At 38.7% G+C, this 20,253-nt stretch overlaps 2 protein-coding genes across 5 annotated transcripts; both read right to left on the bottom strand.

Moving 5' to 3' along the window:
* Nucleotides 1-1,236: 1,236 nt before the first annotated feature.
* map2k2a (mitogen-activated protein kinase kinase 2a) lies at nucleotides 1,237-14,017 on the bottom strand. Its single transcript, XM_053634811.1, has 11 exons — nucleotides 11,593-14,017; nucleotides 10,798-11,008; nucleotides 10,554-10,700; nucleotides 10,251-10,328; nucleotides 9,443-9,494; nucleotides 4,699-4,823; nucleotides 4,302-4,515; nucleotides 3,872-3,936; nucleotides 3,686-3,747; nucleotides 3,347-3,392; nucleotides 1,237-3,064 (listed from the first exon to the last, which is right to left on the bottom strand). Exons 1-11 carry the CDS (start codon nucleotides 11,679-11,681, stop codon nucleotides 2,954-2,956), a joined length of 1,200 nt encoding a protein of 399 aa, XP_053490786.1. The 5' UTR covers nucleotides 11,682-14,017; the 3' UTR covers nucleotides 1,237-2,953.
* A 2,298-nt stretch (nucleotides 14,018-16,315) lies between these two features.
* Nucleotides 16,316-20,247, bottom strand: LOC128613747 (golgin subfamily A member 6-like protein 22). 4 transcript variants are annotated; one of them, XM_053634814.1, is made up of 11 exons: nucleotides 19,983-20,245; nucleotides 19,601-19,662; nucleotides 19,257-19,376; nucleotides 18,851-18,910; nucleotides 18,607-18,711; nucleotides 18,192-18,251; nucleotides 17,933-18,052; nucleotides 17,533-17,592; nucleotides 17,274-17,393; nucleotides 17,077-17,136; nucleotides 16,316-16,562 (listed from the first exon to the last, which is right to left on the bottom strand). In XM_053634814.1, the coding sequence occupies exons 1-11, from the start codon at nucleotides 20,125-20,127 to the stop codon at nucleotides 16,446-16,448; spliced, it is 1,029 nt and encodes a 342-aa protein (XP_053490789.1). In that variant the 5' UTR covers nucleotides 20,128-20,245; the 3' UTR covers nucleotides 16,316-16,445. The 4 variants fall into 4 exon arrangements, with proteins under 4 accessions (XP_053490789.1, XP_053490788.1, XP_053490787.1 ...); XM_053634813.1 differs by having other exon boundaries at nucleotides 18,592-18,711; nucleotides 19,272-19,376; XM_053634812.1 differs by having other exon boundaries at nucleotides 18,592-18,711; nucleotides 19,983-20,244.
* Between the last annotated feature and the right edge of the window lie 6 nt (nucleotides 20,248-20,253).

Here is a 20,253-nt window from a genome sequence, read left to right as displayed (position 1 = left end):
AGAAGTGTGTCGGTCTCTTCTGCACCGTAGAGAGATGCCGTGATATCCCCAGGGTGGTATGAGTGCGGAGCACTGCCTGCAGGGTGAACGAAGCTCAAGGCGGAGCCCAAGGAGGGAGCGACGTTCACCATGAAGCTAGAGGGGGGAGCAACACTCTCCACGAGGTCAGAGGGGGGAGCGCTGTCCTCCGTGGAGCAGGAAGGGGGAACGACATACTGCGCAAAGCAAAGGAGCGACGTCCTCGGCGGAGCAATGTCTGAAGAGGATCCTGGTGTAGTGACATCCTCAGCTGAGCAAGGAAGCAAAGTGGAACTCTTGGCCGCACCAGGAGGTGGAGTAACATCCTCAACTGCACATGGAGACTGACCAGTGTCCTCAGCTGAACAGGGGTGCTGAGCGGAGTCCTTGGTCAAGCAGGGAGGGTGAACGACATTCTCTGTTGACTCGGCAGGCTGCACAAGATCCACATTAGGGGAGGGAGGGTGGGAGATGGTTTCCGCCTGGCTGGAAGGCTTCCTCTCGATATATGCCCTGATAGAGTACATCATGTCGAGCAATTCCCGATTAGCTTCAATTATGGCGAATCTCCCTTCCTTCTCCCACTGCTGCGGTCTTTCCCTTTCTAAAAGGGTTTCTTGCATGCTGAAAAAATCTGCTGCATCCATTGATTCGGCCTTGCATTCTGTCACAATGTTGATTTAGAGGTGGATGCAATTGCAGAATTTCAGTGAAACATTTAATAATGTAGCAAACAAAATACCACACAAGACTTACGTGAAACAATGGCATGCGTACCATGAACCATGAGGACAGTGTGAATAACACAAGACAACAGTGCAGTGCTGAACATGACTATACCGTATACACACACTAGTGCTAATGAGCTAAAGGTGAAACAGGTGAAAGAGACATGTGACATGGTGCAGTGGCTGATGGGAAATGTAGTTCCAGTCCTTCTCCCATATTACATGTCACCAATATTCTACAAAATGTTTTATGTTCTTTAAAAGCTAGTCTGATTGTGCAACTCCATCTCCCAACATGTTAGGCAGCAATTACCTGACTCAGGTGTGGTTTTTGGTATTTGGAACAGGACAAAAATGTAGTTTGGCAGTGACTCTCCCTTCTTTACACATGCTTATTAATGAGTAATTGATACAAAGAAATTCCAACAAAAGTGACTTATTACAACAAAGAATAAATATTGCCATTTAGTGAAAACATTGATTCACAAATAAGATTTTATTCATGTATTAGAATTGTATTCAACAAATTCATATGACAGTAAAATGACTTTCCAATTTTCCTACACCGATCAAAAAAAGGAGAGAAAAAAAAGACAACTAAAGAAGGCTATTTTTTAAGACTGTGAAACAGTACTACTAGTACTGTATATATATTTTTATACACATGTGCATCTGCATTCATTTGGTTGGAGGTGAATGCCAGCTATGTTCGCAATACAGGTCCAACATTATTATGTTCAGTTTCTCAAAAAAATATCATAATGTAAAAACTGATGTCTTTTGAGACAGTCTTTTTCAACTGAATGTGATACATGTGTTCTATGCCTATATTATGCCCCATTTTGTTTCGGAGAAACTGAACATTGAAGAAGGTAAAGAACATAGCCAAGCCCTATCAGCATCCAATGGGCCTACATTCCTACCTTACATCAGCCATCCACTAACTCTGTGCATTTATATTAAATTACATTTGCTTGCATAGTACGTCACATTTATCACAACTTAGTGAATTGTGTACTACGCAAATTCTTTATTAACTTATATTAAACAGAGCTTGCTGAGGATGTACAGTCTGTGTGCGGATTGTCAGCTGTAATGTGGAGTGTAATCCTGGTTTGTCTATAGAGCAAAAGTGTATCTCTGTCTTTATGTGTAGTTGGCAAAAAAATGCAGCATCAAAGCATAAAAAATATCTTCCCCAAAATACCAAATGGTGAAAAACGTTACAGCATTAAACAGAATTTTCAGATAACAAACCTAAGCATCATATACAGCCATGAAAAAAAACAAACAAAAAAAGATTTTAGGAAGTAAAAGTGCCCTTCTGTATAATATAGAAATATCTTGTGACAGTAAATGTGTTACATCTCAAATTTCACAAGTTTCTTTCTGTGATAAAATGCAGATGGGCTGCATGTCCTTATTTTGGGATATTTATAACCATACTGTTTTACAGTGGAGATAGTTTATTTTCTTTTAAATTAACACATTTAAGGCAGAAGCTGCCACAAGCTGTTTATATCTCCAAATTTATAACATAATCAATATCTGATATGTTACCAAACATCCTGGTCTTGCAACGTCTCAGACTTTGCATCAACTGTATACCTACATAAATGCATGTAGGAGTAGCAGTTCAGCTTCATGAATTCATTCATCTTTATAAACATATCCAGCCCACACATTACCAGAAAATCATTATCAGTGTGATCTGCAGTAGCCCTCTTTGGTTTAAAACTGTTCAACACAAGAGAGAGTAGAACAGAAATGTATCTTCTGAAACAGAACATCTGACCAGACTGCTGTTTTCATGTAGCAACACTATTACACAATCACCAGAGTGCAAAAATATGACACCTGAAAAATCATAGTAAAAATATGCATTATACAGTATACACCCAGTGCTCTAATGCCATACCTGAAACATTCCTGAATAACTGCTCTGAGATCTTAAATATGCTGTTAATTCAAGGCAAGACATGTTTGAACCTAAATTCAATTAAATGGACAGTTGTACCAATGACAAACACGACCTTTCATAGACCAGTACCTGCAGAAAGCCCTGTGGCAACAATAGAGCAAGTGAGGAGGGACAAGGGGAAGTGAGTTGGCCTGACCAGGCTTATCAAGCAGGGAAAAAGAACCAGAGGGGAGAAGAGGAAACGGAGAGAGGGTGCTGGGAATGGTGTGTGTGGCTTGACTGGAGTTCATTCAGAGGTGCGAGTGGGAGTGCTTGGCTGATTCAGACCCATGGTTCTGCACAACCAGCCAGCAAAGTCCACCTCATCCACTTCTGCACGCTTGATAAATGTGTGGCCCTGCAACAGCAAGTGGAGGAGGAAGTGAGAAACACATTATTATATCATGTAAATGCAAAAGTACTACCGATAAGTGACAAGTGATCAAATCAACTCTTCTGAAAGATAAATGTCATACTTACTACTATGACCCTGACTCATATGACTAACTATTGGGTAAATTATGATGAGCATGGTAGCATTCAGTATGTAATGGCTTCTTGTGTTTAAAATAAATAGATTGCTTTGTATCAACTCTATATCATCTATAGCCACCAGAAAAGGAAAGAAGACAACAAGCACCATCAGCATCTTCAGGTCAGCTCGGTCTGCAGGGTTCTTGATGAGGCTATAAAAGAACAAAGAGAGCCAAAATGAAATCCACTTGGGTAAGGAGCAATGTGACCGCAAAACTACAGCCTTTTGTCATTGTGAAAATACAGGACACAAAATGACTGTGCTGTGCTCTTTCATTTAATTCCAAGATTCCATGCGAATACGTAATATTACGACAGCACCATAAAGAAAAAGAAGACACTCTATGGAGTACAGGCTAACCATTTTGTGCAACATCCATCCTTGGAAAAGTGTATGCATCCAAAAATGCCAATTCTGACAGGAGACCAAACAAATGGAACTCACCATTTTGTCACAAAGTCCTGGAAGTCTGAGGTAAATACACCATGTGGCAGCTTAGGTGGGGGCTGTGGAAAATGGAGGGATGGAAAGAAAAAGCAAAAGAAGGTGATATTGAGGAGCAGTGCAAAATGGAAAAAATGTATGAAAAATCACCAGGAATAAAGTTGTTCACTAGGCAGTTTCTCTGACCTCATTGACAATGTAGTCCAGTAGCTCAAATATAGCCATGGCCGGCCTGCTGTCCATTCCATGTCCTTTGGGGAAAAGCATTTCACATGGGTCAACTAAATTGCCTTATATTTTATAGCTCCATAATCTCTATATAGCTTTATATTTCTATAGTAATCTCCAAGGTGTCTCTGGTACATCATGGACAGTAGCATTTGTATTTTATTATAGAAATCGAATAATTACAGGTCCAGCCATTATGGATGTAGTGGACAGAAATGTAAGGAATATATAATAATTACTAATATAAACTGAAACAGCAATATTTTTGCAATTATTCACCAATACTTTTACAATAATTAGGATAAGTGAAATTACCAAATTGTCTAAATTAATTAAGACCAAATTTACTTTAGTAATGGAGTAATGGAGGACATAGATGTACACTCACCACTAATGGGGCGTCCAGGAGGTCTGGGTCTTGGGGACGTGCTGTGTCCCTCTGTCTCTGCTCCATCCAGCACGGGTCGCCCAAAGATGGCCTCCAGCTCCTTGGCGTCAGGCGGGGGGATGGGGTAGCGGCCTATGGCCAGCTCTACCAGTGACAGGCCCATGCTCCACACATCCGACTGCACTGAATAGTGAGTGCCCTGGAGCCTCTCCGGCTGTCAAGGCAGGAAAAAAGTAAAATTACAAACAGTCGAAATAGCGTCAAAAATGCAGGACTGGGCCGAGCTAGCAGTGGTTGCCTCCGCACCCCATACTGCGTTGCTGGGCATGGGCTTGGTTTCTGGCAAGGGCAGGGGCAAGACTGGGAGGGTGGGGGAAGAGAGAGAGGCCTGACTCACCGACATGTACGAACGTGTTCCCACAAAGGAATTGGCCATGGAGTCGATGAGCTGGCCGCTCACGCCAAAGTCGCACAGCTTGATTTCACCGCGCGAGTTCACCAGGATGTTGGAGGGCTTCACGTCTGCAGGAGCCAAAGCGCAACACAGAGAGCGAATATAGGTGAAATGGAGGGATGAAAAGGGATAAGGAGGAGTATGGAGGCTAAGAGTGCCAAGGCTCAAATCCCACCACCTGGCCCTTTTCCTCCAGCTTTACTCCAGGCATCCTAGTCCATGCCAAGTATTCGGCCAGAAAAACATTTCACAAGCAGCCCTGCATAAGCAGGCCTGTATAGCTCACAAAATGCAAGCTGCCTCTGATGGCAAACATGCATGGCTACATTTTCACTTTCTTTTGTGCTGGTAGGAGAAATAAATGATGTGTTTTAGTGACACACACACAGTTTTTAATGCCTTGAGACATTCTGACAAAAATGCGGTTATCAGTACTAAGTTCAACACTTGGAAGTAGAATCAAATTTGTGCATCCCTACACAGTAGTAACAAGCAAGTAGTCTGACGACTTCTCCAGTTATGTCCTATACTGAGTTCCAACCTGTCGTGAGTCCTCTATAAGACCCCCTCCAGCTCAGCTTTCCAAAGGGAGAGTTCAAAGGGACTCAATAAACAAGCGAGAAAGAGAGGTGATGCAAAAATAAGAATAGAGGGGGTTGCAGGGCGCGGCTGCCATATAATCACATCTGTAAAGCCATAATTACCAGCCAGGCTCCCAGACAGTTCTGCACTCACTTGCTGACTCTCTCTGTCACAACAGCACAGCTACAGACCTGGGTGTCCCTTATGAGCTTGTTCAGCTCTAACCTGGCTCCTCCAAACCCTTACACCGCCTCAGCGACATTCAGTCAGCCATATTGAGTTCACTTAGTCTTGTTTCACAGTGTCACTCAAAGAAGGCAAGACCTTAACCAATGACTAGAGAAGAGCACCTAGGCACTCCACAGCCAATTAAAGGAATATGTTAATAATTTTCCTATTTAAATGAGGGTTATCATCTGGATAACCTTTGGAAATAAAGCAATTTTAAATATATGGTCACCTTACTAACATTATTTCACAGCCACTATTTGCATTGGTCATGAGTCATAGGACGTGAAGACAAACATCACAGCGATACAAATACATGAGTATTTGTGAGCATAAAACTTTGGATGAAGCATAACTGATTTAATAAGTAAAAGCAGTTTCTTTGTGTTAAGTACAAAAGCAACATCATAAATATGTTTAAATGTTAGTGAGCCAAGAAATTCTGGACAAAAAAACCTGTTACATCAACAGGAAAAAAAATAGTAAGAACAAAAAGAGGGTAAGGATAAAGAGGAGAGTAATGAATAAAAACCTTTGGGCAGCCTTAATGTGTGAAATGCAAGTTGGCCAATGGCTTCTATTCCCACAACTTTCCAGTAAAATCCCACCACATTTGCAGGAGTATTGACATATAAGCCAAACGTTTTTGCCATTTGGAGTTTTCCAATAGGTCACACTGACTCCAGATCTGGAACAACAGCTGGCCAACAGGCAACATAAAAGCACTCAAAACTCATTTTCATTTTAATGTACAAGCTATGTGAAGGACATCGACTCGAATAGTAATTCCTACCCGTCTATCTAAAACCAGACTTTTTTGAAGCACCAATCAGGACTAACTCCAGTTTTTAGCATTACAATAAAATAATATTTTAAATAAAAAGACACAATATTTAAAATGCTATGTAAAAATCCTAGACCATCTGAGACAATTATTTTTACTACAATTTATCTTAACAGCAAATGTTTATTGGACTACCAATTTTTTTTTTGTTTAGTCATTTTGAATCTTTTAGAATACATAATGAAGTAGTGTTGTGGTATATTCTTCCAAATTTCATAAAGCACTTGGCAGCTCTTCCCTGTCCAAAGGCTCCCACGCAGCTTCAGTTATGTTGAGGTCAGGATTTTGAGATGGTTGACTTAATACTGTAAGTGTCCCATTGGACTTCCACTCCAAGAAGGTCTTAATTGTGTTTGGGTAGTTGTTATAGTATGCTGATCATCATTTATCATCTATTGTTTTTGAGCAGATCCCCTACATCATTGGTTGAAATGCATGCCAGATCATGACAAAGCCACCTACATGTTTCATAAACAATCAGACAGGAATCTGAAGGTTTTTTTCCTGACATACTGGCATCTCAAATGTATCTGTATAGAAATACATATAAATAACACTTCTCCTGGTTGTTGTTCATCTAAATAGGTGTTCTGGTTCTTCTGTGCCATGCTTTGTGGCATTTAACATACTGCATTTTTTTCTGCTTTGTCTTTCTACAACACGCCCTTTAAGACCATTTCTTGTAAGACGACTTCTCACACTGACTTTGGTGCCAGGTGCCAGATGCCAAGAAGCATTTGACTGGATTTGTTTCTGTCCCTTAAGGAAATGACCTTTAAGATCCAGAAAATTTTTTGGCCTTTCCACCGTATTATTCTGCCCACAACTTGTCCAGTTTCTTCATACTTCCTGATGACAGTTTGAATGCATCTCAAAAGACCAGTTTGGTGGGCAGTTGCTCGCTGACAATATCCTTGCTGAAACCAAATGACACTGACGTATGTTAATATGTTAGTGTGTCAGCTTAGCTATTTTTCCCTTAAGGCTCGCTGGTATTGCAATTACCGTCCAATATACCAATTGTATTTTGGAAATTCTACCCCACCTGGTTTGGCCGTAAATGTGTATTTAAGTTTCATCAGATGAGTTAAATGTACAAACTCCTGCTGCCCAGATAAATTGCTTTAAAAAATGTGTCCTTTTGAATAGGTTCATCAGATTCCCTATTACTAGATTCAGAACTAATATTTTGGCATGCATGGTTATCCTGTTTTACAAAAAGTTGTTTGTTTTTTTATTACAGGGTGTCCCAAAAGTCTCCATACATATGAGACAACGTCAGTTGTGCCTTTGTCAGTGGATGTTCGTGGATGTCCACTTCTCGGTTGGTCCGCAGTCTTTTTGAATTTGTTAAGAAGTTTGGCAACAGTGTCATGTGTGATGTGCTTGCCATGTTTACTGTTAAAGTCCACTGCAACTGTGCAACTGCTTCCTGATCAAGAATGATTTCATTACGGTCAAATATTGTCAAGGTATTCTTAACGGCTATCTGAATATATATACATATATATATATATATATATATACACACACACACACATATATATATATACACATACATATACATATACACACATGGGACCATAGTCACCAAGAAAACAATTGGTAACACACTACGCCGTGAAGGACTGAAATCCTGCAGCGCCCGCAAGGTCCCCCTGCTCAAGAAAGCACATATACATGTTCGTCTGAAGTTTGCCAATGAACATTTGAATGATTCTGAGGACAACTGGGTGAAAGTGTTATGGTCAGAAGAGACCAAAATGGAGCTCTTTGGCATCAACTCAACTCGCCGTGTTTGGAAGAGGAGGAATGCTGCCTATGACCCCAAGAACACCATCCCCACCGTCAAACATGGAGGTGGAAACATTATGCTTTGGGGGTGTTTTTCTGCTAAGGGGACAGGACAACTTCACCGCATCAAAGGGACGATGGATGGGGCCTTGTACCGTCAAATCTTGGGTGAGAACCTCCTTCCCTCAGCCAGGGCATTGAAAATGGGTCGTGGATGGGTATTCCAGCATGACAATGACCCAAAACACACGGCCAAGGCAACAAAGGAGTGGCTCAAGAAGAAGCACATCAAGGTCCTGGAGTGGCCTAGCCAGTCTCCAGACCTTAATCCCATAGAAAATCTGTGGAGGGAGCTGAAGGTTCGAGTTGCCAAACGTCAGCCTCGAAACCTTAATGACTTGGAGAAGATCTGCAAAGAGGAGTGGGACAAAATCGCTCCTGAGATGTGTGCAAACCTGGTGGCCAACTACAGGAAACGTCTGACCTCTGTGATTGCCAACAAGGGTTTTGCCACCAAGTACTAAGTCATGTTTTGCAGAGGGGTCAAATACATATTTCCCTCATTAAAATGCAAATCAACTTATAACATTTTTGACATGCGTTTTTCTGGATTTTCTTGTTGTTATTCTATATCTCACTGTTCAAATAAATCTACCATTAAAATTATAGAATGATCATTTCTTTATCAGTGGGCAAACGTACAAAATCAGCAGGGGATCAAATACTTTTTTCCCTCACTGTATGTGTGTGTGTGTGTATATATATATATATATATATATATAAATAAACCAAGTATGAAATATTTTGGAAAATATTTTGCTAAAAAGAGTTAATTTCCCCTCTGTTTGGAGACTTTATTATATGAATATTATATTCTGTATTATATGAATAACTTCTTTTGGAGGCCTGGTTTTGAGTTGCTGCAAATGCAAATGTACTTACCATATATAGAGAAGAGTTTAGGTAAAAAAACTGTCCAAATTTTATATTTGTCCAAAGCTTACTAATTTTAAAATCCATATACTAATCATAGGTTTAAATTTTAAAAGCTTATACAGATTATATAGTTTCTGTTTAACGTCAGGTTAAATAATCTTCTCATAGCACTGAAATGATCAGATTGTCTACATAATGTGTATCAATATTCTCATTTCCTGCCTGAGCAATCGAGTATCAACTTGCACATGTACATGCATGCAGATTCACAAACATTTCTTTGGAATGCGCCTCCAAAAATACCTCGGTGCATAATTTGGTGCTTCTCCCGTAGATAGGCAAGTCCTCTGAGTACCTGTATAACAAATAAATAAATAAATCCATTTTAAATGAGGGCCAAATACTCATTATAGTTTTTCTTTCTTCACTGTCTGGGCCAAATGAGATGTCATTATTTACAAGGTATTTTCTTAAAAAAATGAAAGAGTTCATGCATACACATTAAATTATTATTCAATTATATTTGCCATACGTGAAAAAAAATCCAACAGTATATCAGAGTTTTGTATTAGAGATGGAAATCTCTCTATTAGCTTTTGAGTCACACAGTGATTACAAATCAATTCTTTGTGCAATTTAATTCTTCTTTGTTTTTATTTCTATGAACTACATTAATTTTATTTCCACGACAATTAATTGCTACTTTGAAAACATACTATCAGTTTAATCCATGATGAAAAAACATTAAGCTTGCTGTTTTCTATTATTCATCAGAAATATTTATTCTTGTGAACATTTATCAACCAAAATAAATGGTTTATATATAGCTTTATGTTGGATTATGACATTTTGCGCATCAATCAAGAGAGAATCATGCTGCATCTAAGAATTTTTCCCATTGCTTTTATTTCTAATACATTCCCTAGCAGGTTTATTCAAGTGATGCTTCAGCATTTTTAACTCATATGATATAAACACCTGCAGAGATCCTTTCTAACCTGCATCCTAAACTATGGCTTCGTACGAATTCAAGCGGGAAAAGAAACATTTCTTATTTCTCTGATTATGTGATGCTTGGACTAGTTAATGAGCAGAACAGAGTGATACTCACTGCAATACTAACTTTGCCCAGGATTTCCTCTGGAATTCTTCTAGCTTCTTTTAGTACCTGATCCAGCGAGCCGCCATCCTGAAAAGATCACAATTATATTTTTTCACCCCTGTTTCTCAGCTGTTACAGTTTAACAGTACACTATTATTCCTCACTCCAAGTCTGCAAATCAGGCAAAACACCAAAACGTACAGTTTTGTAGCGCTCCAAGACTCTCCAAGGCATGAGATCTTTAACGACATTAAAAACTTTTTAGCAACACACCTCTAGCACATTCACCTTCATTTAACTCCTCTCACTCACCATATGCTCCATACAGATACTGATCTCCCCATCACTGTAGAAAGCTCCATAGAAGCCCACTATGTAGGGTGAGTTACATTCATGCAGCACCTGCAGCTCACGAATAATCTGGTTCCTAATGGCTGGTTTGATTTCCAAATGAATAAGCTGCAGTAAAATGGAGAACATGGTCAGTTGTTTCATCCAGCTGGCAACAGCAGCAAAAAAAAACAAAAAAACAAAACATGCTTAATGCATACTTTACCTTTCTGGCCATAACCAGCCTAGAGGGTTTATGGCGCACTTTGTGGACCACTCCTCCGTTCCCGGCACCCAGCTCACAGATGGGTTTAAAGTCATCATCTTTCAGCTCACCCACCTGAGCCTTCTGGGTGAGGAAGGCTTCGAGACGCTTCCTCTGCTGCTCATCCAAGTCCAGCTCCCCTAGCTTCTTCTGCAAGGCTTCCAGATTAGCTCTAACCACCAGGGAAAAATCACATTATGCATTAATCTGGCATGTACACTTACATAGAAGGATACAGTGATTTGACACAGTACTTATATATCATGCTTGAGATTTGCACAAAATGCTGGATTGGCTTTGGATCCACTGGTCCAGATACTGAATACTGATATATATTTTATGTCGCAAACATGCCAGATCTTAACTATCCCAACACAGATCATACACATGAGAGGGCAGTATTGTGTAGATCAATGTTTCTCAAAGTAGTGTCCATGAAGCATAGCCAAGAGGTCAGTGATTTGTTTTGGGGGTTTTTAAAAAAAAAAAAAAACAACAACAAAAACTTGTTTTCAAGCTTATAGCACGAACACTAGTACTGAAAATGGAAAACCTGTCATCTCTATTGATATGGCTTTCCCTAACACACCACTCAAACTGGAAATGAACTGATCACTGCAGTCAGGGGTGTTAGGTACAGGACATCACCAAACTTGTCCTGAACCCTGACTATAACCAGACCAGAACGAGGTCCTCCTGGATTAGACGATATAATAGTGGTGACATTTGATATAATATATGATGTTGAGTACTCACTCTGAGGCAGCATCAGCGTTGGTGGACGGTTGACCCTCTCCTGTAGGCGGTATGGTCAGTGGGACTGGTCGGGGTTTCTTCGGGGCCATGACTGACTACTATATATATATATATTATTATTATTATTATTATTATTATTATTTTACCGAGAAATGCAACGACAACGAGTTACCGCCAGTGTAATTTCCCTAAAGTGACACAATATATTATAAACCAGCTGTTGAGAAGGTTTAGTTTTTCCAGTCTGGCATGCCTCACGGAGTTCTGTCACAGTCGGACAAGTAGGCGGATGACAAGAAGTCAAGAGAAGCTGCTCCCACACAGACAGGTAAGCATTGGTTGGTCGGAAACCCTCTTTGACGGCAAAACGCTCTAGTGTATGAGCTGGAACAAGGTTTGAGACGGAGTCATGACTGTAATATTTTTCAAAGCTCTCCCAGTAGAGACTGGGACTGAGACTCGGCGCGGCCCTGGCTCCTATAGGAAGCGTCCTCAGACAGATGACAGCTTTTAGGCCTCTGTCCTAGCACAGCTGATCCCTCTTTTTCACCAAGAGGCTGCAGCATTAAATCATCCCAGCGGCTGTCCTGTCGATGCGTGACTTGTGCTCAAAATTCCGTTTAAACACTTTTAGAAATTTTGCAGAAAAAAAAAAAAAAAAATCCGGTACAGGAAGCAGCTCTCCAACCAGAAGGAAGCGTTCTATATCTCGCGAGATTTGCGAGTATCGCGGTAAGACAGGTCACTGGACGTGCTGTAGTGTTGTGCCGAGCATATTTTATACCGGTTCTGGAATTTCAACTTGGTGTTTGTTCAACACTGTTTTAAAAACGCCGTTGTCGGTTTGCCCTTCCTCTGTAAGCCCCCTTTAAGGCTAGTCCATTACTTTAAAGAGCAACTCCAGTCACAACGTCACCTACAACTAGCGACTCTACTAGCTTATCTACATTTTACTAGCGCGACACTAGCTGAGTTATTTTCAAAACAATGTAGCTGTCCCGATACGAGCTACCTTTTCAATAAGTAGCAGTCTAGCACAACAAAATGCTTTTCCCTTTTCACAAATTATTAATGAATCAAACAGTAAAGTTGCACGGTAAAACTAAAATGCCACACGGTTGATTAGCGTCAGTTTGATAAACTAGCTTCAAGTCAAGTGGCTTTTTATTGTCATGCCAACCCTATACAGCTGGTACAGTACACAGTGAATGAAACAGCGTTCCTTCAGGATCATGGTGCTACATTAAAAAAAAAAAAAAAAAAACCCTACACAATATACATGAACTGTGGGTGCAAACAACACAAGACAATACAGTAACTACTAAACCAGGACAATGGGCACAGAGTAGCGCCGACCAATACACAGCTCTACTATGAAAGTGTCCGATATAACAGGTAGTGCAAAAGAATAACAATATAAATAAATATATATATTAAATGCTGTGAATATATACATAACATACTATGACGCAGTATTCAGCAGATTAGTTTATACCATAAGCTTCATAGCATTCAGCTTCAGTGTAATCTACTTTTCTTAGCTGTAGCTTAGCTATTTCCATTCAGCACCTTCCCAGGTCAGTCATTCTTTTGGGCCAAAGTTATTGTATACATTGGGTCAAGATTGGGGTACCAGGGCAGAGAGACTTTCTGCCACCTTGCCAACGTAGGCAGGGTTGTTATGAAATGTGCTGCTTCGCCAATTTTATTTAAAAATAAATAAATAAATAAATACAATAAATAAATCCTAACCCAACATTGGGCCAAAGATTTATAGGGAGGGCCAACATAGCCACCCAAAATAGGCTTTGAGCCAACATCAGTTTGCTTCCTGAGTTGTAGCTTAAAAAGTTACAACTGAAAATTAGCTCCTCAAACACTGTGCAACACCATGTTTCTCACTATGAGGTCAGCTCATCCTAGGAACACAGGCTTATTTCGTTACTAAACTTCAGCAGCAATTACTGCAACCAAACATTTTCGATAACTGGAGATCAGCCTTTAACAGCGCTGTGGTGGAATAAATGGGTTAATATTTTCAGGGTTATTTTAACCCTTTAAAAATGTCAAATCTACTACATTATAAACAAATATGTCAACATGGTATCTCCTTTATTTATACACAAGGTGTTCAGAAATTTATTGCTAGAGCTGCTAAGGTGGTGTTTATATATAGACTTTGAAGTAAACGACTCAAATAAGTCATGTATTTAATTCAATTCAATACAATTTTATGTGTATAGTGTTTTTTACAACGGTCATTGTCTCAAAGCAGCTTTACAGAAATATATAAACACGGGATACAGATTTTAAATTTGTGAATTTATCCCAATTGAGCAAGCCGGAGGCGACGATGGCGAGGAAAAACTCCCTAAGATGTTAAGAGGAAGAAACCTTGAGAGGAACCAACGAGGATCCAGTGGGTATTACAAACAATATCACATATTCACTTTTGAAGCATTGATGTGTCGTTCCTGAATGATTCGTTCATTTTGAACGAATCTTTACTATGACTCGGGAACAACGAGTTGCCTTAGATAGTGATGGGAAGTTCGGATCATTTTACTGACTCGGATCTTTGAATCTCGTTCAACAAAATGAACGAATCTTTTTTCCGAGTAATTATGGCAAATGAGTTGACCTCTGCCTCCATCTACTGGTTTTAGCTGCAATTGCAAATCATTATAATTTTAAGTGTTTGTTTGTCTACCAGATGGCAGTAATCTGCGACCATGCTACAGTCTTCATATTATTTGAATGAGTGCAACAGAGAAGTCTGTATCTTACCTAAAGTGAATGCTACATTAAAATGTTCTAATTTTATATAAAACATTGAAAAGTAGATATTTTTTTAATTAAATTGACAAATGTAAGGCCAATAAATTCAAGTTGACCATAAATCTACCCCAAAACTGCACAAATGTAAAGAAATTATTATTAAGAAATTATGGTACAACAAACTCTAACTGTCTGGGGTCTCTGGAGACTCCAAAACATCCTGATAGTTGGCCTAAACGAACAGCCTAGAATGGTTCAATTGACCCAAGGAGTTGGGTTGATGCGTCGGGGTGGGTGAGGGGTGCATTGGTTCAACTGTCAGTGAAAATGACCCAGCCATTAACCCGACGGTTGGGTTACACAAAACTATCCCAAAACTGGGTAGAGACTGAGAAAATAACCTTAACCATAGGGTTGTATTTTACAGTTCGGATTTGTTGCTGCTATATGGCGCACAAACACTATACCAGACCAATTGCAGGAGCAGGAGTCGGATCATCTTTGCTACGTTTTAGTCTTCTAGATATGTAGCTGGATAACGAGCAGTTGGTACTGATCCATGCTTGAGAATAAACTTTTCCTCAAATACTGCTTTGTAGTGACCTTTGTTCACAAAGTAGTGTGGTGTAAAATGATTCGAACATAACTCCGGTAAAGTTGGTTTTATATTAGACATTCGCTGCACATTCTAGATTCTCTCTTCTATTTCTAGAGAAATAATGTATGATTCTACCAAGATTATAGTCGTATACTTTTATAGCATATATTTTATTAACGATTATTAATGGTATACATTTTTTAATGAGTGATTGCACACAAACTTATTGTGCCACATAAAACCCAGGGTTAGCCTTAGCAACTACAGCCAAATGCTGTTTTTATTGCAAGTATTTTTATTTATTTATTTATTTTAAACAATGTTCCATCTATCCATCCATCTTCTACCGCTTACTCCTTCTTCAGGGTCGCGGGGGAACCTGGAGCCTATCCCAGGGAACATCGGGCACAGGGCGGGGTACACCCTGGACCGTGCGCCAGTCCGTCGCAGGGCACAAAAAAAAACAATGTTTTGCAGTTTATTTCTGGATACTATATTCCATACAAAATCTGTTAAGGATTTATTCAATATTTTGTCAAGGGCACTTCTAGGCACTTGTAAGAGTCCTACATCCCTAAATAGGAAATCAAAATAGAATAAGTTGTAAAGAGTTATTTCCTACTAGTATGAATGGTTGTACCATGGACTATGCACACTAACTTGCATACATAGCAGCCAAACTGAGGTATTTGGATGAAAACAAAATGTGCCTACACAGCATGTGTTGCTAAGTGATGAGTAAAATCTTATAGTATTCCAGCATTATGTCAGGATGCTGGGGATCCTGTTTTCCGTCCCTGGATGCAAAAGAAACCGACAAGATTAATCTTTATAAACCTAGCAATTCGAATGAAATCTCTAACAGAGCCCCGTTAGCTAACCGCTGGTGGTAAATACTAAAATTAGCCATGTTTCCTAGGAAGCAAGCTAAAGTTCCCAACTTTATGATTTTTTTTGGTGTTCGTTACAAATTCAGTTATTTAATGTTGTGTTCATTCCTAGTACTCTGAGGACAATTTCCATTCGCATGATTTTATTGCACTAGGGAACAATAGATGAAATATGTGGCATGTTGAATTAGTTGCTTGCTAATTGTATGATTGTTCTTGAGTTCTTCAAATAGCCAATTATTCATTCTCATTAATAAAGTATTCAAAAAAATATCCGGTTTGTTTGTTTTCATTTTTATCTATGTATTTCTGTAAGTTTGGTTCATATTGTAGATTAGATTTGAATGATGAATTAACACAATATTGCATGGTATTGTGACACTTCAGCTAGTATAGTATTGTAAGATATGTTTATGGTATCATGACAACCCTAATATAAATGGAACATTTCAAAATGTTTCATACAATAATCTTTTTATTTAATTCAGGTTTCATTTCTTATTTTTTATGTTCATCGTGATAAACGATGTGCAGCATTTTTTGTTGGCGATCTGATTTTTTCCACTTCTTTGGGCGTCCTGTGCGATTTAGATCTCTGTAGCACAGCCCTCTAGTGAGTGCAGAATTCCCAGTTGTTTCCTCAGGGCGAACTTCTCATTCTCTATCTGAGCAATGGCGTTCAGAGCTTTCTCCTGAGCTTCACTCTGGTAGTTCAACAACGAACAGATGGAATATAAATGAATTATTAAAGAATGAATAGATACAAAGTCAGACACAAATACAGATACATATCAAAGGTGCACAATGTTTTTGATCAGTGGTTTGTGGCTTGTAGTAGATTATGAGAGTGTGTCCAGTAATCTTTTCTGATCTTTCTGGAATGTAAGAAACCCAAAAACTAAAACAAATATGATAAAATATTATTAGGCGGCTATTCTTTTCCACTATGAACAAGTGTTCCCTGATTTGGAATACATATTATTGTTTAGAAAGACAGTTAGTGAGCTTACTCAGTCATATTAGATATTACTAAGAAAGTGTCACAAGTCATCTGGCTGAGATGGATTATGAGCTCAAGTGATAAACAATGAGTGGAAACCCAATTCTGGATTTCAAAATGAATGTTTAAAATCCACAACATTATGTATTTCCTCCTCTGGCTACAAAAATCCTTCCACACACAACAGCAATTGTGGCTTCATGAGAAAAATAATTTACCTTAATGGCTGCAAACATGGACAAAAGGGTAATGTGTTTCTGCTGCTCTCGATACTGCTCCTAGATGACAAACATGGGTTAGAAGAGGTTCAAACTTAAGTGTGCAGGCATTTTTATTTTTTACTTTTGGCCATATGATTGGAAAAATCTCTTTTTATGTTCACCTCTAAATTATTATGAAGTGTTTTCTGACTTACGTTCAGTATCTCTTCATTAAACTTTTGGGTCTCATGGAGTTGTCTCTCCAACTTCTCCACTGACGCTTGCAGTGTTTTTACTTCATCCTTCAGGTTGGAGTTCTCCTGCTCCAGAATATCCTGAGTGCATGAAAATGATAAAAGGTTTTATACACCACAAATTACCAACATTAATACTTTGATGCAAAACCATTTTATTAGCTAACAGGAACTACACAATCAACAATTTGTGACGTTTAAAATTAAAAGAAGAGCTTACCTTAGTCTCTTCGGATTGGTACCAAAGGACTTGGGATTTCTGTAGCTTTTGCTCCTGCTCCTAAAACACAAACATGCGAATGTTCACATCTGCAATGGGCCTTTTCACTTTTGTTTGAAAATACATAGTTGTAGACAGATGCAAATATACAATTGATCAAAAGCTTACACTGTCTGGTCAAAGTGTGTATTATCTCTCTTGAAAGGTTTTTAGGTACAGGTGAACTTTTATTTTATTTTCTCAATCTTTGCCATGTTGTTTGATATTCAAATCAATGTGAAAAGTTCTTTTTAATGTTCTTCTGTCCTCCAGGAATTTTTTTTTACTTTTGGCCATAAGATTGTAAAAGTCTTTTTTTTATGTGTATCTCTAAACTGCTATTAAAGCTTTTCTCACTTACCGTTAATTTTCTTACATGCATGCGGTTAGTATCACGGAGTTCTTCCTCCAACTTGTCCAATGAGCAGTGCAGTATTTTTACTTCGTCCTTCAGGTTGGAGTTCTCGTGCTCCAGAATGTACTGAGTGAATGAAATTGATAAAAGGTTTTATACACCACAAATTACCAACATTAGTATTTTAATGCAAAACCATTTTATTAGCTAACAGGAACTACACAATCAACAATTTGTGATGTTTAAAATGAAAAGAAGAGCTTACCTTAGTCTCTTCGGATTGGTACCAAAGGACTTGGGATTTCTGCAGCTTTTGCTCCTGCTCCTAAAACACAAACATGCGAATGTTCACATCTGCAATGGACCTTTTCACTTTTGTTTGAAAATGCATAGTTGTAGACAGATGCAAATATATAATTGATCAAAAGCTTACACTGTCTGGTCAAAGTGTGTATTATCTCTCTTGAAAGGTTTTTAGGTACAGGTGAACTTTTATTTTATTTTCTCAATCATTGCCATGTTGTTTGATATTCAAATGAATGTGAAAAGTTATTTTTAATGTTCTTCTGTCCTCCAGGAATATTTTTTTTACTTTTGGCCGTACGATTGTAAAAGTATCTTTTTATGTATACTGCTAAATTGTTATTAAAGCTTTTCTCACTTACCGTTAATTTCCTTACATTAATGCGGTTAATGTCACGGAGTTCTTCCTCCAACTTGTCCAATGAGCAGTGCAGTATTTTTACTTCGTCCTTCAGGTTGGAGTTCTCCTGCTCCAGAATATCCTGAGTGCATGAAAATGATAAAAGGTTTTATACACCACAAATTACCAACATTAATACTTTGATGCAAAACCATTTTATTAGCTAACAGGAACTACACAATCAACACTTCGTGACTTTTAAAATTAAAAGAAGAGCTTACCTTAGTCTCTTCGGATTGGTACCAAAGGACTTTGGATTTCTGCAGCTTTTGCTCCTGCTCCTAAAACACAAACATGCGAATGTTCACATCTGCAATGGGCCTTTTCACTTTTGTTTGAAAATGCATAGTTGTAGACAGATGCAAATATATCATTGTTCAAAAGCTTACACTGTCTGGTCAAAGTGTGTATTATCTCTCTTGAAAGGTTTTTAGGTACAGGTGAACTTTTATTTTATTTTCTCAATCTTTGCCATGTTGTTTGATATTCAAATCAATGTGAAAAGTTCTTTTTAATGTTCTTCTGTCCTCCAGGAATATATATATTTTTTTCACTTTTGGCCATATGATTGTAAAAGTCTCTTTTTACGTGTATCTCTAAACTGCTATTAAAGCTTTTCTCACTTACCGTTAATTTCCTTACATGCATGCGGTTAGTGTCACGGAGTTCTTCCTCTAACTTGTCCAGTGAGCAGTGCAGTATTTTTACTTCATCCTTCAGGTCGGAGTTCTCATGCTCCAGAATATCCTGAGTGAATGAAATTGATAAAAGGTTTAATACACCACAAATTACTAACATTAGTACTTTGATGCAAAATCATTTTATTAGCTCCTGCTCCTAAAACACAGCATTGTAAGGGTCCACCTTGGCCAGAGACCCCTGAAAGTTCACAGATGTTATAAGAATTGTTCACTTTTACACACGTTTATACACTAGCTGGTAAATGAACATGATTGAGATTTGAGGAGTACCTCAGGCTTGGCCGTGTCCATGAGCGTATCCATGTATCCATCAGAGACATTCTGCACTTGGTCTAAATGCAAAAGCAAAAATATTATGTAAGCAGGCATTCAACAGCCTTTATTATTATTATTATTATCATTGGGGTAGACAATGTCATTATGTAATTTTCTATGTATGCTGATTAGTATTTCGCCTCACACTAGATTGCCAGCACAATAAAGCCCGATATTTAGTCTGACCTGGCCACCACATTGTTGCCTAAAGGTCTGGCTAGATCCCTTACTGAAAACCGTTTGTTTAAAAATAAATAAATAAATAAAATAGGGAAAATTGCATTTAACAGTTCATTGTTACCCCAGGACCGAGAAGTACTTATGGAAATAACCCTACCTTTGTGGACAATTGTGCCTTCGATGGCTTCCCTAATGGGCTCCTCAACTTCACACCTTTGGACATTATAATCTCCAGCAGCAAGGGCTTCAGCTCCAGAAGCTGCAAAGCTTGTAAAACTCTTGCATTTACTAAAAGGTAACATTATATCTTACTCCTTAACAGGTCTGATAAACAGCTTGTAAAAATCGAGTGCAATGAAACACTGAGCCTCTCTGCCTTCTTTTTAAATTTTGTAGAACAGAATTGCGTTCTGTTTCCAGTGATGTCA

Source organism: Ictalurus furcatus, chromosome 10 (genome assembly GCF_023375685.1).
Source record: "Ictalurus furcatus strain D&B chromosome 10, Billie_1.0, whole genome shotgun sequence".
Classification (NCBI taxonomy): Eukaryota; Metazoa; Chordata; class Actinopteri; order Siluriformes; family Ictaluridae; genus Ictalurus; species Ictalurus furcatus.
The sequence above is the reverse complement of the archived record's forward strand: the minus strand, read 5'-3'. Positions and strand labels throughout refer to the sequence as shown.

What these genes read in the sequence shown, in the direction of transcription:
- map2k2a (XM_053634811.1), bottom strand. Translation starts at nt 11,681, where the DNA reads ATGGCCCCGAAGAAACCCCGACCAGTCCCACTGACCATACCGCCTACA. An exon ending in GCACCAAATTATGCACCGAG is followed by an intron (nt 4,824 to 9,442) that starts GTATTTTTGGAG and finishes TGGCTCCTGCAG; the next exon opens with ACGTGAAGCCCTCCAACATC. An exon ending in GAACACGTTCGTACATGTCG is followed by an intron (nt 4,516 to 4,698) that starts GTGAGTCAGGCC and finishes CTGCCTTGACAG; the next exon opens with CCGGAGAGGCTCCAGGGCAC.
- LOC128613747 (XM_053634812.1), bottom strand. Translation starts at nt 20,127, where the DNA reads ATGTTACCTTTTAGTAAATGCAAGAGTTTTACAAGCTTTGCAGCTTCT. An exon ending in TTAATGTAAGGAAATTAACG is followed by an intron (nt 18,252 to 18,591) that starts GTAAGTGAGAAA and finishes TTTGTGTTTTAG; the next exon opens with GAGCAGGAGCAAAAGCTGCA. An exon ending in TGCATGTAAGAAAATTAACG is followed by an intron (nt 17,593 to 17,932) that starts GTAAGTGAGAAA and finishes TTTGTGTTTTAG; the next exon opens with GAGCAGGAGCAAAAGCTACA.